The sequence below is a fragment of the Pristis pectinata genome, chromosome 7, assembly GCF_009764475.1.
Source record: "Pristis pectinata isolate sPriPec2 chromosome 7, sPriPec2.1.pri, whole genome shotgun sequence".
Classification (NCBI taxonomy): Eukaryota; Metazoa; Chordata; class Chondrichthyes; order Rhinopristiformes; family Pristidae; genus Pristis; species Pristis pectinata.
The window spans coordinates 2,010,059-2,022,331 of record NC_067411.1 but is presented as its reverse complement, the minus strand read 5'-3'; the positions used below and the strand labels follow the sequence as shown (position 1 = coordinate 2,022,331).

Sequence of the window (12,273 nt, the reverse complement as noted above, 5' to 3'; positions counted from 1 at the left end):
TTCCTACCAATGTCATTGGTACCAATATTTACCACAACTTCTGGTTGTTCACCCTCCCCCTTCAGAATGCTGTGGACCTAAGCCAAGACATCCCTGATCCTGGCACCCGGGAGGCAACATACCATCTAGGAGTCTCTTTCACGTCCACAGAATCTCCTGTCTGCCCCCCTTGCTATTGAATCCCCTATCACTACCGCTCTCCTCTTCTCCCCCCTTCCCTTCTGCGCTACACAACCAGGCTCAGTGCCAGAGACCATGTCACTGCAGCTTTCCCTTGGTAGGTCATCCCCCCCCAACAGTATCCAAAGCGTATACCTGTTATTCAGGGGAACGGCCACAGAGGAACTGCACTACCTGCCTTTTTTCCTTCCTTCTCCTGACAGTCACCCAGCTACCTGCCTCCTGGAGCTTAGGAGTGACTGCCTCCCTGTAGCTCTTATCTCTGAACTCCTCAGTATCTTGTAGGAGCCAAAGGTCATCCAGCTGCAGCTCCAGTTCCCTCACACGGTCTGTGAGGAGCTGCAGCTGGATGCACTTTGCGCAGATGTAGCTGTCAGGGAGAGTGGAGGTCTCCCAGAACTCCCACATCTCAGAAGATGAACACACCACTGACCCTGGAGCCATTCTAACTACTCTAGCCTGGTGCTAAAGGAAAAATCAAAGAAAGAAAGAAACTTATCAGAGACTTACCTTAGCTCCAACCCCCGATTACAATGCAGCTGGTTTATCGTGGCAACAAACTAAATGCTGGAGGAACTCAGTGAGTAAGGCAGCATCTCTGGAGGGAAACGGATGGTCGATGTTGTGGGTTGAGACCTTTCATGTGGACTGGTTGTAAGTGGGTTGCACTTTCCAGCTGGTATCGATGCAGGGAACAGCCAACACTACCACCTGCAGGAAGTACAGACACACAGCAACTAATAGTCACAGTGGGGTAGAAAACTGTCATATACTTAGTTGAACCAGAGTCCTTATCTGGACTCATGAGGGACACTCCTGATCTTCTCTGGTAGACTAAAATAAAAATAGACCGATTACAAGTGAGTTCTGAACATTAATTCTAATTCTGAGTTGTACATTTGTATTTCCTTTTACTATCATGGGGAGTTAGTCTACCTGGAACCCACTTACTTTGCATTAGATGATATTTTCTCACAAATACCACTCGCCGTCTTTGAGCCAGAGGCTGAAGAGGCATTCTTTCAGAGGAGCAGTTTACGCAGGTGATTCCACTTTTATTTGAACATGTCTGATGAACTTTATTTGTGCTTCATTGGGAAGGTGCTGAAATCATGTCACAATCCTGCAGCTCGGGTGTCTTGAAACATCTTTGCAAGTAGCTTGATTTAACTCAGCTTGGAAAACTTATTTTATACCAACAAGCACTACTACTTTCATTGTGTTGTGAAGTATTGTTTTTGTGTTGGTCTCTGTTTTTATGCGTGTGTCATTGAGTCGTACAGAACAGAAAAGGGCCCTCCAGCCCCCAAACCCGTGCCAACTTTTTTACCCATCTACACTAATCCCATTTACCCACACTAGGTTTGTATCCTTCTACGCCATGCCTTTTCAAGTGACTCTTAAACGTTGGTAATTATGTCTGATTCCATCACCTCCTCTGGCAGCAGTCCCAGATATCAACCACTCTCTGTGTAAAAATTTAACACTCAGATTCCCTTTAAAACTCCTTCCTCTCACCTGAAACCTATGCCCTCTTGTTTTTGATATCCCTACCATGGGAAGTAGATTTTGGCTATCTACTCTCTCTACGTCTCTCATAATGTCTCTCATACTTCTGTCAGGTCAACCCTCAGCCTCCTTGACTCCTGGGAAAACAAACTCATAACTAAGTCCTCTAATCCAGGCAGCATCCTTGTGAATCTCTTCTGCATTATATTGTGGCTATCAGAACTGCACACAATATTCAGCCCTTCCAGGTGAGGCAAAGATTCCCGTTCACCTCCTCCAACCTCAGAGCTCCTCTCTATTGGTGAGACCAAGCACAGACGAGGCAACCGATTTGCAGAGCACCTGTGCTCTCTCTGCAGTGGCCTTCCTGAGCTCCCGGTTGCGTGCCATCTCAACTCCCATTCCCAATCGCCCTTCTCCACTGCCAGGGTGAGTTCCAATGCAAACTAGAGGAACAGCACCTCATAGTCCACCTGGGTAGTCTACAACCCAATGGTATGAATATTGAATTTTCCAGTTTCAGGTAACCCTGATCTCCTGAGTTCTCTCTCACCTTCTGATCCACCCCAGGTTCTCCCATTTTTGACCCCTTTCCTGTACACCTCCCTCCAGTCCCCTATCACCCATTTTCCTTCCCCTCTCCCCACTGGTTCCATCCACCTGCTACCCACACATTTCAACCACTGATCCTGTTTCTCTCATTTGGTTCCATCTGCTCCACCTCTCACCTGATGGTTCCCAATATCACCTTCCTTACTTATCAGGTTCCAGCACTGGTAGCCTTTATGTCCCCGCTTATCATCCTCCAACAGTTGTCTCCAACCTTCATCCTCTGCTCCACCGACCTGGCTCCATCAGCCCTTCCTTTGTCTCATTCCACCCATCACTCACCTGCCTGTCTCCTAACTCTACCCTTCCCCTTACCCCACCTGCCCATCATCCTTCACCCCTTGTCGCTTCACCTGTCATCCACTGGCCCTATCTCACCCTTCCCCTCTTCTCTTTATACTGGCTATCTTCCCATTCCATTCTCAGTCCTGATGGAGGGTCTCGACCCGAAACGTTAACAAATTCCTTCCCCCCAATAGATGCTGCTCAACCTGCCGAGTTTCTCTAGCAGTTTGTTTTTTGCTTGAGATTACAGCATCTGCTGTCTCTTGTGTCTGTACACAATATTCTGTGCAGCCTAACCAACGTTTAGTAAAGTTGAAACATAACGTCCCTAATTTTATATTCTATACCCTGACCATGAAGACAGCCTTGCCACATGCTTTCTTCACCACACTATCTACCTGTGTTGCCGCTTTCAGGGAGCTGTGGACATGGACCCCTAGGTCTCTCTGTTCATCAACATTTACTGTTATGTCCTACCCCTATTTGATTTCCTAAAATGCATCACCTCACATTTGTCAGAATTAAATTCTATGTGCCAATGCTCTGCCCAACTTTTCAACTGATCCATATCCTGCTGTAGCCTTAGACAACCTTTCTTGCTATCCATAACACCACTAATTTTTTTTCAGTCATCCACAAACTTATGAATTGTATGAGGAAGGAGCTTTATGTCTGTGTAGAGGCTGGTGGATTGATGCTTATGTGTGTCATGCTTTTGTGGGTTTGCATGTGTGTGGGTTAGCATTGGTTTGTGGGGAGAGTGTCTCTGGGTTTCCACAGGTCTGTGTAAGCGTGTGCATGTGTCTGAATGAGTGCTTGCAAAGAGTGCATCCAAACAAAACGCAGAACCTGAGCAAGCTGTTTTGAAATTACTACTCAAATAAAGTCATATATTTTTAAAAATCACTGTATTTGCAGATGAAAATGAAAACTTGAAAAGAAGGATCAGGGTTCTGGAAGAGAAGTTAAAAATGGTTGAACAGGTAGGATGTTCAGAATGCAACTTTACACCAGTCTTTATTCTGTGATTGTCTAATCTAGTGATGAGGATTACCTTTCTACAATTGTGATTTTTTTATAAATAGCCTGACATGTCAATATATAATGCCAATATATAACACACTGATTGGCATACCAAGTACAGATTATCACCTGATAACCTACTATCATTATGTTTGACTTTTTTTTACATTGATTTTATTGTGTATCTAGAGGAAGTCCTGCATCTCCAGCTGCTGATATTAATCCCACTCTTTCAAAGTTCTAACTGTTACTATCTAGGAAATTACCTCTTCGATTACAGCTTTAACCAAAACATTTCTATTAACTTTGTGGCCAAGCTGGATATAAAACAAAAGAGACTGCAGATACTGGAATCTGGAACAAAAAGCAGAATGCTGGAACACAATAGGTCAAGCAGCATTCGTTGAGACCCAAGGTCCTGATGCAGGGTCTTGAGCAAAACGTCAATTTACACCTTTTGCCTCCACGTATGCTGCGTGACCTGCTTTGGGTTCTTCCAGTGTTGTGTTTTGTAAAGTTGCAACATAACTTTGTTTTGCATGCCACCCATACGGATCATTTTATTACAACAGTGCATCGAGGTAGTACAAGAGAAAACAATAATAGAATGCAGAATACAGTGTTACAGTGAAAGTGTAATGCAGGCAGACAATAAGGTGCAAGGCCATTATGAGATAGATTGTGAAGTCCATCTTACTGTAATAGGGAACCGTTCATAGAACATAGAACAATACAGCACAATTCAGGCCCTTCGGCCCACAAAGCTGTGCCGAACATGTCCCTACTCTAGAAATTACTAGGCTTACCCATAGCCTTCTATTTTACTCAGCTCCATATACCTATCTAACAGTCTCTTGAAAGACCCTATCGTATCAGCCTCCACCACTGTTGCTGGCAGCCCATTCCATGCACTCACCACTCTCTGAGTAAAAAACTTACCCCTGACATCTCCTCTATATCTACTCCCCGGCACCTTAAACCTGTCCTCTTGTGGCCACCAATTCAGCCCTGGGAATGTTATAATAGTCTTATAACATCAGTCCTTGAGCCTGGTGGTACACGCTTTCAGGTTTTTGTATTTTCAGCCTGATGGGAGGGGGGAGAAGAGAGGATGTCTGGGCTGGGTGGGGTCTTTGATTACGTTGGCTGCTTTATTGATGCAGCGAGAAGTGTAGACTAAGAGTCCATGGAGGGGAGGCTGGTTTCCATGATGTCCTGAGCTGTGTCCACAACTCTGCAGTTTCTTGCGGTCTTGGCAGAACAGTTGCCGTACCAAGGTGTGATGCATTCCAATAAATAGAGAACACGGAACAGGCCCTTCGGCCCATGATGCTGTGCCGAACTAATTTAGTTAAATGCCTAACTAAGCTAATCCCTTCTGCTTACACAATGTCCATATCCCCCCAATAGGATGCTTTCTGTGGTGCATTGATAAAAGTTTGTGAGCGTCAAAGGGGACATGCCAAATTTCTTTAGCCTCCTGAGGAATTAGAGGTGCCAGTGAGCTCTCTTGGCCATTGCTTCTAAGTGGTTGGACCAGAACAGGCTACTGGTGATGTTCACTCCTAGGAACCTGAAGCTTTCAACCCTCTTGACCTTAGCACCATTGATGTAGACAGGGCCATGTGCACCACCCTTCCTTCCTGAAGTCAATGACCAGCTCCTTTGTTTTGCTGAGATTGAAGTAAAGGCTGTTGTCATGACACCATGTCACTAGGCTCTCTATCTCCTTCCCGTACTCCGACACATTGTTATTTGAGATTCGGCCCTCTATGGTGGTGTCATCTGCAGACTTGTAGATGGAGTTAGAGCAGAATCTGGCCACGCGGTCGTGAGTGTATAAGGAGTAGAGTAGGGGGCTGAGGACGCAGCCTTGTGGGGCACCAGTGCTGGGGATAATCGTGCCAGAGGTGTTGCTGCCTATCCTCACTGATTGCGGTCTGTTGGTCAGGAAGCCAAGGATCCAGTTGCAGAGGCAGGTGTTGAGTCCCAGGTCTCGGAGTTTGGTGATGAGTTTGCTTGGAATTATAGTATTGAAGGTGGAGCTGTAGTCAATAAACAATAGTCTAACGTAGGTGTCTGAAGGGCCTGTTCCTTTGCTGTACTGCTCCATGTTCTATGTTTATTGGAATGCATCATGATTTGGTATGGCAATTGTTCTGCCCAAGACCGCAAGAAACTATCCAGATGGCAATCTAAACTAATCCCATCTGCTTGAAAATGGAGTGCATCCCTCTGTTCCCTGCCTGTCGACGTGGCTGACGAAATGCCTCCTAAACATTGCTTTCGTATCAGCTTCCACCATTTCTTCTGTCAGCACGTTCCAGGCATCTACCACTCTGTGTAAAAAAAAAACAGCCTTGCACATACCCTTTAAATTATCCCCCTCTCACCTTTAAACTTTGCCCTCTAGTATTTGACCTTTCCATCCTTGGAAAAAGACTCCATATACCCTACCTATGCCTCTCATAATTTTATAAACTTCTATCAGATCATCCCTCAGCCTTCGATGCTCCAGTAAAAATAATTTGAGATTATCCAATAAACTCCATCCAGGCAACATCCTGGTGAACGTCTTCTGCACCCTTTCCAAAGCCTCCACATCCTTCCTATAATGTGGCAACCAAATCTGCAAACATTACTCCAAATGTAGCCTAACCAAAGTTGTATACATCTGCAACATGACATTCCATCTTTTATACTTAATTCCCCGACTGATGAAAGCAGGCATGTCGTACGCCTTCTTTACCACTGTACATGTGTTGCCACTTTCAGAGAGCTATGGACTTGCACCCCAAGATCCCTTTGTACATCAATGCCTCTGGCACTTGACCTCCCAAAACACCTCACACTTAACTGCATCTGCCATTGCTCTGCCCAAATCTCCAACTGAGTTATGTCTTGCTGTATCATTTGACAACCTTCCTCACTATCCACAAGTCCACCAATTTTGCATTGTCTGCAAAATTACTAATCAGCTCACCTACAATTTTATCCAGATCATTTATATATATCACAAATAACAGAGGTCCCAGCACTGATCCTTGTGGAACACCACTGGTCATAGACAACGAATCAGAGAAAAACCTCTCCACCACTAACCTTCTGACTTCTATGACCAAGGCAATTTTGTATCAAACTTACTGATTCACCGTGGATCCCATGTGAATTAATCTTCTGAATCAGCCTACCACAAGCGACCTTGCCAATTTTTTTCCAATAATTTTCCTACTACTGATGTAAGGCTCAGCTATAATTGCCTGGCTTGTTGCTGTTGCAACAAAGGAACAACATTGGCTATTCAACAGTCTTCTGGGACCTTGCCTGTGACTAAAGAGGATACAATGCCTCCCTCAGTCTCCTGGGATAATTCCATTAGGCCCTAGGGACTTATCCACCATAATGTTTCTCAGTGCACACTAAATATCAACGTACCCTAGAATATCAACGCACCCTTCCGTAATCTCAGTGTCATCATTGTCCTTCTTGATGAATATCAATGTGAAGTACTCATTAAAGACTTCACCCATTTCCTCTGGCTGCACGTGTGTTCCCTCCATTGTCATTGAGTAGATGGTACCTATTCCCTAGCTACCATCTTGCTCCTGACATATGCATATAATGCCTTGGGATTCTCTTTAAATCCTACTTCCTAAGGACATTTCATGGCCCTTTTAAGCCCTCCTCTAAATCTTCATTGAAGTTCTTTCCTGCTTCCATTATATTCCTCAAAAGCCGTCTGATTTCAGCCTCCTAAACCTTATGCTTCCTTTTCCTTTTTGACTAAACTTTCCCAAATCTTACCATCCTTATTTTTCATCCTCATGGGAACATGCTGGCCCTGAACTCTAACCAGCTGACCTTTAAGGAGCATCAGATCTGGATTCAACCTCAAACAGCTGCTCCTAATCTACTTTCCCCAGTTCCTGCCTAATACTGTTGTAATTAGCCTTCCGCTAATTTAGCACGTTCACCCATGAACCAGTCTTATCCCTATCCATAACTATCTTAAAACTTGTGGAATTATGATCACTCTTCCCAAACTGTTCCCCCACTGAAACTCCGATCACCTAGCCAGGCTCTTACCCCAATATAAGGTCTCGTACAGCCTCAACCCTAGTTGGACTATCTACATATTCTTACAAGACATCAGCAACTTAGATATGAATGTAAAAGTATGACTAGTAAGTTTACTGATGACACAAAAAGTAATTGTTGATAGGAGAGTAGTCGTAGGCTACAGAATAATATCCATCAGCTGGTAAATTGGGTAGGGCAATGGTAAATGCAATTTTATCCTGATGTGTAATGTGATGGACAGACTATTGTTTATTGACTACAGCTCTGCCTTCATTATTATAATTCCAAGCAAACTCATCTCCAAACTCCGAGACCTGGGACTCAACATCTCCCTCTGCAAATGGATCCTTGACTTCCTGACCAACAGACCACAATCAGTGAGGATAGGCAGCAACACCTCCTGCACGATTATTCACAACACTGGTGCCCCACAAGGCTAAATCCTCAGCCCCCTACTCTACTCCCTATACACTCATGTCTGCGTGGCCAGATTCTGCTCTAATTCCGTCTACAATTTGCAGATGATACCACCGTAGTGGGCCGTATCTCAAATAACGATGAGTCAAAGTACAGGAAAGAGATATAGAGCTTAGTGACATGGTGTCATGACAACAGCTTTTCCCTCAATGTCAGCAAAACAAAAGAGCTGGTTATTGACTTCAGGAAGGCGGACGGTGCACATGCACCTGTCTACATCAACAGTGCTGAGGTCGAGAGGGTTGAGAGCTTCAAGTTCCTTGGAGTGAACATCACCAATAACCTGTCCTTGTCCAACCACATAGATGCTACAGCCAAGAAAGTTCACCAGCACCTTGACTTCCTCAGGAGGCTAAAGAAATTTGGCATGTCCCCCTTGACACTCACCAACATGTATCGATGCATCCTATCTGGATGTATCACAGCTTAGTATGACAACTGCTCTGCCCAGGACCGCAAGAAACTGTAGAGAGTTGTGGACACAGCCCAGCACATCATGGAAACCAACCTCCCCTCCATGGGCTCTGTCTATACATCTCGCTGCCTTGGTAAAGCAGCCAGCATAATCAAAGACCCCACGCACCCCGGACATTCTCTCTTCTCCCCTCTCCCATCAGGCAGAAGATACAAAAGCCTGAAAGCACGTACCACCAGGCTTAAGGACAGCTTGTATCCCACTGTAATAAGATTATTGAACGGTTCCCTATTACAATAAAATGGGGACCTCACAATCAACCTTGTTAATGACCTTGCACCTTATTGTCTACCTGCACTACATTTACTCTGTAGCTGTAATACTTTACATTCTGTATTGTTTTACCTTGTACTCCCTCAATGCACTGTGTAATGAATTAGTCTGTGTGAACAGTATGCAAGACAAGTTTTTCACTCTACCTCGGTACGTGACAATAATAAACCAATTCCAATTCTGATAGTTGTGTGGACTTCTACCATGAATGGTTGGGCCCAAGGGAGTATAGGGGAACAAAGGGACTTATGTGTATGTCCAAAGATCCCTGAAGGTGGCAGTATCAGATGATAGGGCAGTGAGGATGGTAAACGGGATGCTTGTCTTCATTAGCTGGAGCATGGAGTATAGGACAAGGGAGAAAAACTTTATAAAACATAGGCTAGGCCACAGATGGAATATTTTGTGCAGTTCTTGTTGCTACATTGTGGGAAGGACATGATTTTATTGGAGAGGATGCAGAGGACATTCACCAGGAGGTTTCCTGTGATGGAATATTTCAGTTATGAGCAGAGACTGGAGAGGCTAGTATTGTTTTCCTTGGAGAAGAGTAGGCTGAGGGGTAATTTGATGGAGGTGTACAAAATTATGATGGGCATAGTCAAGGTAGATGGTAAGAAACTTTTCCTATCTAGCAGAGGTTATAGAGTCACACAACATGGAAACAGGCCCTTCGGCCCAACTGGTCCATGCCGACCAAGATTCCCATCTAAGCCAGTCCCATTTGCCTGCTTTTGGCCCATATCCTCTAAACCTTTCCTCTCCATGTACCTGTCCAAGTACGTTTTAAATGTTGTTAATGTAGCTGCCTCAACCACTTCCTCTGGCAGCTCATTCCATATACTGACTACCCTCTCGGTGAAGAGGTTGCCCCTCAGGTTCCTATTAAATCTCTCCCCTCTCACCGTAAACCTATGCTCTCTAGTTCTTGATTCTCCAACCCTGGGAAAAAGACTGTGCACATTGACCCTAACTATGCCCCTCATAATTTTATACACCTCTATAAGATCACCCCACATTCTCCTACGCTCCAGTGAAAAGTATCCCAACCTGCTCAAACTCTGATTAAAACACGATGACGCTGGAGGAACTCAGCAGGCCAGGCAGCATCCGTGGAGAAAAGCAGGTGGTCAACGTTTCGGGTCAGGACCCTTCTCCAGGATTGAAGATAGGAAAAGGGGAAGCCCAATATATAGGAGGGAAAAGCAGAGCAGTGATAGGTGGACAGAAGAGGGGAGGCGGGCTGGGCACAGGGTGGTGGTAGGTAGATGCAGGTAATAGATGGTGATAGGCAGGTGTGGGGGAGGAGGGGAGAGCAGATCCACCGGGGGATGGGTCACAGGTAAGGAGAGAGAGGAACAAAAAGGATGAACAAAACAGGCTAGGAATGGGAAGAGAAGAAGCATGGTGGTGGTGGTGGGGGGTGGGGATTACCTAAAGTGGGAGAATGAGGAGCTGTTCCTCCAGTTTGTGCTTGGAATTCTCCCGGCAGTGGAGGAGGCTGAGGACTGACATATCAGTGATAGTGTGGGAGGGGGAGTTGAAGTGACCGGCAATGAGGAGATGCAGATCGCGGTTACGTACAGAGAGCAGGTGTTCTGTGAAACGGTCACCTAGTCTGCGTTTGGTTTCACCAATGTAGAGGAGGCCACACTTGGAGCACTGAATGCAGTCGATAATATTAAGGGAGGTGCAGGTGAGTCTCTGTCTCATCTGAAAGGACTGTTTGGGTCCCTGGATGGAGGTGATGGAAGTGATGTAGGGGCAGGTGTGGCATCTATGGGGGTGGGGGGATGGTGGGGGCAGTGGAAAGTTTCCGGGGTGGGAATGGGATAGGGTGGGAGGAGTGAACTAGGGAGTTGCGGAAAGAGCAGTCCCTTGATGGTCAGCATGGACATGGTGGGTCAGAGGGCCTTTTTCTGTGCAATATGCTTCTAGGACTCTAATATCCAGCCTCTGACCTACCCTATTCTCATGGAATTTATGGGTCTGGTTTGTTTTAGCTTCTGACTAGTTGTAACCCCACCACCCCCCCCCCCACCCCCAGATTGCTATTGGTGTGAAGCTCTGCAGATTTAAGCCAGGGATTTCCTGCAATGGCAGTTGAAAGTCTAAGTTGCTACGTACTTTGTTGGTTCTGTCAAGTGGAAATGTATGGCTCTGAGCCTCATCACAATATACTTACAGGAGGAAAAACGACATGTGGAGAGGTTGCTGTTACAGGTGAAAACAAGGGAGCAGGAGCAAGAGGCAGAGCGTGCTGAGATTCAGCAAAACTTGAACAGGCAATGTAAGTACGTTTTTGGATATCAGTCGTGATATCTGCTCACATTCCTCTTCTTGTTCACTTCAACAAACAAAAGAAGCCAAACCCCTGGATTGAAGTACACCACAACATTTGTAAAGCACAATTTCCCATTCGTAAAACATTTTGGACTCCAGTGATTTTCTAATGATTTTCTAAATATCCTTCTGTGATCTCCTTAATCCCAGCATTCCACAATGACAGACTTTCGGCTAATTGGCACATATTATCCTACTTTCTTAAATAGTGGTGTTACATTTGCAGTTTTCAATCCTCTGAGAATTCTCCAAAATCCAGGGAATGTTGGGAGATTACAGCCAAAGCCACCGCTTCTTCAACAGCTGCTCCCTCTAAAACCGCAGGATGTGGGCCATCAGGTCTCAGGCCTTCAGCTCAATTCGTTCACCCAGTAATTTTTTTTGAGTGATCGAGATTGTTTAAAGTTCCTCGTTCCCTTTTGTCCCTTAATTATCTCATATCATTGGGATATTTTTAGCATCTTTTACTGTGAACACCATTCCTAAATTATTTAGAATCTGTGTTATTAATTCTATGTTATTAATTCCCCAGTCTCATGAGCTAAAGGACCAACACTTGCTTTAACTAGTCTCTTCCCTTTTATATACCAGATTACTCCTAACACTGACTTCTCACATTTACTATTTCTGATCTCCATTAGAATTGATTCTACACCTTGAAATTCTGAACCAGACTCATTGTTCTCCACTGCAGTGATCTCACCCCTTGGAGCTGCCCCTTTTTCTTTCTGCCTTTCCTCCTAAAATGTCAAATACCCCTGAATATTCAATTCCCAGCCTTGGTCAGCTGCATCTCTGTCATGGCTGTCAGATTATAACCATTTATTTCTCTTTGTACCATTAACTCATCCATCTTAACACAATAATATAATAAGCAGGAGCAAGAGTAGGCCATCTAGTCCTTTGAATCTTCTCCACCATTCATCATGATCATGGCTGACCTTTTGTCTCACCTCCATTTTCCTGCACGAAGATTTTTAAGATATCTTTATTAGTCACGTGCATTGAAACACACAGTG

At 44.9% G+C, this 12,273-nt stretch overlaps 1 protein-coding gene across 1 annotated transcript in view; it reads left to right on the top strand.

Annotated features, from left to right (window-relative positions):
* The window catches only part of LOC127572475 (coiled-coil domain-containing protein 152-like), an 87,615-nt gene that overhangs the window by 58,263 nt on the left and 17,079 nt on the right, over window positions 1-12,273 (top strand). The window contains exons 5-6 of the mRNA XM_052019797.1: window positions 3,502-3,566; window positions 11,099-11,201. Coding sequence (XP_051875757.1) covers window positions 3,502-3,566; window positions 11,099-11,201 — 168 coding nt within the window. The remainder of the gene's footprint in view (window positions 1-3,501; window positions 3,567-11,098; window positions 11,202-12,273) is intronic.